We start from the raw sequence: 2,714 nt of genomic DNA, 5'->3' as shown, positions 1-2,714 counted from the left end.
GATTCGCATGTGTTGTTTCAAGCTTCCTCTCACTGTAAAAGATTTCTTACAGATTGGGCAGCAGAAAGGCTTTTCTCCTGTATGAGATCTCAAGTGACACTTGAGATTTGAAGTATGGTTAAATCTTTTTCCACACTCGGAGCAGCTATATGGCATCTGCCCTGTGTGGATTCGCATGTGTTGTTTCAGTGTTCCTCTCACTGTAAAAGATTTCTTACAGACTGAGCAGCTGAAAGGTTTCTCTACTGTATGAGTTCTCATGTGTGTCTGGAGATATTGCTTGCGACCAAATCCCCTCCCACACTCAGAGCAGCTGAAGGTTTTTTTAAATGTTGAATCATGTTTCAGAGAGTTTAAAGCTGACTGAGGTTCTCTGGTCTCCTTCCAATCAGCACTGTCATCAGTCTCAGGATCAGAAGAGTCTCCAGTCTGGTCTTCAGTCTCTGGTTGTAAAAGTTGATGTGAGTTCCTGGCTGGCTCTGGTCCTCCACAGTCTTCTCCATCAGCTTCTGTTTCCATGTGTTGAGTTGGTCTTTGATGAAGCTGTGAAGACTGAGCTTCCTCTTCATCATCTTCACTCTTTACAGGGACAGGAGTGAATGGGAACTTGATATCAGCCTCCTCCTGCCGTTGAAGCTGAACTCCCTCCTGACTGATACACAGTTCCTCATGTTCCTCTTTAATGTGTGGGGGGGCCTCTGGCTCCTGCTGGTCCACACTGGGGCTACAGTCCTGCTGCTCAGGATGAACCTCTTCTTTAACCACTGACAGCTGCTGAACATCTGCAGAAACAGAATGAAACAGAATTACTGACCACAACTCAAACCAATAAGAATGAGATGTAGTTTGCATCATCATAAATATGAAAACTTACAAATTTAGTCTAACAAACTGATAAATTCATGCGCAAGCTGAATAGCTCTTTAACTCTTTAACTGCAGCTGTGGATTTGTTTACATCTGCAAACCCCGATCAGGGGAAGTGGTCTCGCACTGCTCTTTCTTGAGAACTGGAAGTCTTCCAATCCTGCCCCCTTTTATTTCCCCTACAAGCCCTGTTAACATTGTTCTTACCTTCCTCTTCATCAACTTCACGAGTAAATGGGAACTTGGTGAGATCAGCCTCCTCCAGGCTTTGAACCTGCTCTCCCTCCTGACTGATACACAGCTCCACTTTAATGTGGGGGGGGGGCCCTGGCTCCTCCTGGTCCACAATGGAGCAACACTCCCGCCACACCTCTTTAATAACAATCTGTTTTTTGTTGTCCGGAGGCAAAGCTGAAACAGACAAATTTTAATGTCAATATAAAATCGCGATCTCAGTTCACCCTGTTCGCAATTTAATTTTTAAATAAATTGGATATATATTTTTTTAAATAATTCTGAAATGATGTTGGTTCTAATTTAATATTACGAGCCAAATGCATCACAAACGCTACTACTTTCTTCTGTAAGTTTGACATAGTTTTACATAGTTCAAGGAATGTTATCATACAGTAATTACATAATTAACATAATTAAGGAGTTGCAATGGTGAAAAGTAATAATAATAATAGTAGCAGCTGAGTATTGCACACATTTCAAGCCAGTGTTTTTGCACCAAACATATCATATTGTCTAGTTTCAACCTCTTTAAGTGTCTGCGTGTCAGACAGGCAGGAATGACTTCCTGTGGTGCTCTGTGGTGCATTTTGGGAGAATGAGTCTATCACTGAAAGTGCTCCTGTGATTGAGCAGCGAGCCATGGAGTGGGTGCAAGAAATTGTCCAAGATGGCATGTAGTTTGGACAGCGTCCTCCTCTCCGACACCACCAACAGAGAGTCCAGATCCACCCCCACAACGTCACTGGCCTTGCGGATCAGTTTGTTGAGTCTGTTGGCGTCCGCTACCCTCAGCCTGCTGCCCCAGCATGCAACAGCAAAGAGGATAGCACTGGCCCCCCCAGACTCATAAAACATCCTCTGCATTGTCCTGCAGATGTTGAAGGACCTCAGCCTCCTCAGAAAATAGAGACGGCTTTGGCCCTTCCTGTAGAGGGCTTGAGTGTTCTTGGCCCAGTCCAGTTTATTGCCCAAGTGCACTCCCAGGTATTTCTGGATGGAAACAGGGGTCACTGCTGCCTTGGCTCCAGTTAGATCCACCACCAGCTCCTTAGTTTTTGCCACGTTGAGCTGTAGATGGTTCTGCTCACTCCAGCGATTTTTTAAAATGTGTCATTTCATACAACGCTCCGGGTTTTTTTGCACAGCGCATCTACCGCTCCGTAAACGACTGTCTGCTCATGTGCCAGTCAGAATTGTTCCCTTCACCGTGCAGCTTAGTTTCTAGATGTAGACAGTCCCAGAGGACAGAGTAACGGGAGGAAAACTCATCAGATAGCAGTCAGTCATACGTCGGTCTCAAGGTTTACCAGTTTACGCAACATTTTGTCCCAACTGTTGTTATTCAGACAACAGCAGTGACCAGTGCTAGTCGATGGTGGTGCTAGTTATCTTCTGTTAGCTCACAGGTGCTAATGTCCTCGCATCCGCTGCAATGTTGTTTATATGGATTTGGTTTAATTTTGCGCTACATGACCCATTTCTTCTAAAGCCGTGCCTGTGTTGGATCTCTCCTCTTACTCTCCGCGACCGGCCACACAGCGGCCGCCGGTCCACACTTCTGACATTTGTCTACAGTTTTAACCGTTATTAACACAGCTGTATATTGTTAAG

General features: G+C 45.0%; 2 protein-coding genes and 2 long non-coding RNA genes across 4 annotated transcripts in view; 1 reads left to right on the top strand and 3 right to left on the bottom strand.

The window, feature by feature from the left end:
- The window catches only part of LOC116686462 (gastrula zinc finger protein XlCGF49.1-like), an 820-nt gene extending 288 nt beyond the window's left edge, over positions 1-532 (bottom strand). Inside the window, exon 1 of the mRNA XM_032511490.1 lies at positions 1-532. This exon is cut by the window's left edge and continues 288 nt beyond it. Within this exon, the coding sequence (XP_032367381.1) occupies positions 1-519 (519 nt within the window). The 5' untranslated portion in view covers positions 520-532.
- Positions 1-2,714, bottom strand: part of LOC116686444 (oocyte zinc finger protein XlCOF7.1-like) — a 588,898-nt gene that overhangs the window by 507,316 nt on the left and 78,868 nt on the right. The gene's annotated exons all lie outside the window — the stretch shown is intronic.
- LOC116686466 (uncharacterized) overlaps positions 1-2,714 on the bottom strand; it is a 31,734-nt gene that overhangs the window by 16,218 nt on the left and 12,802 nt on the right. The window lies entirely within an intron of this gene.
- Positions 1-2,714, top strand: part of LOC116686465 (uncharacterized) — a 20,062-nt gene that overhangs the window by 16,537 nt on the left and 811 nt on the right. The gene's annotated exons all lie outside the window — the stretch shown is intronic.

The sequence above is a fragment of the Etheostoma spectabile genome, unplaced genomic scaffold (genome assembly GCF_008692095.1).
Source record: "Etheostoma spectabile isolate EspeVRDwgs_2016 unplaced genomic scaffold, UIUC_Espe_1.0 scaffold378, whole genome shotgun sequence".
NCBI classification, from domain to species: Eukaryota; Metazoa; Chordata; class Actinopteri; order Perciformes; family Percidae; genus Etheostoma; species Etheostoma spectabile.
The sequence above is the reverse complement of the archived record's forward strand: the minus strand, read 5'-3'. Positions and strand labels throughout refer to the sequence as shown.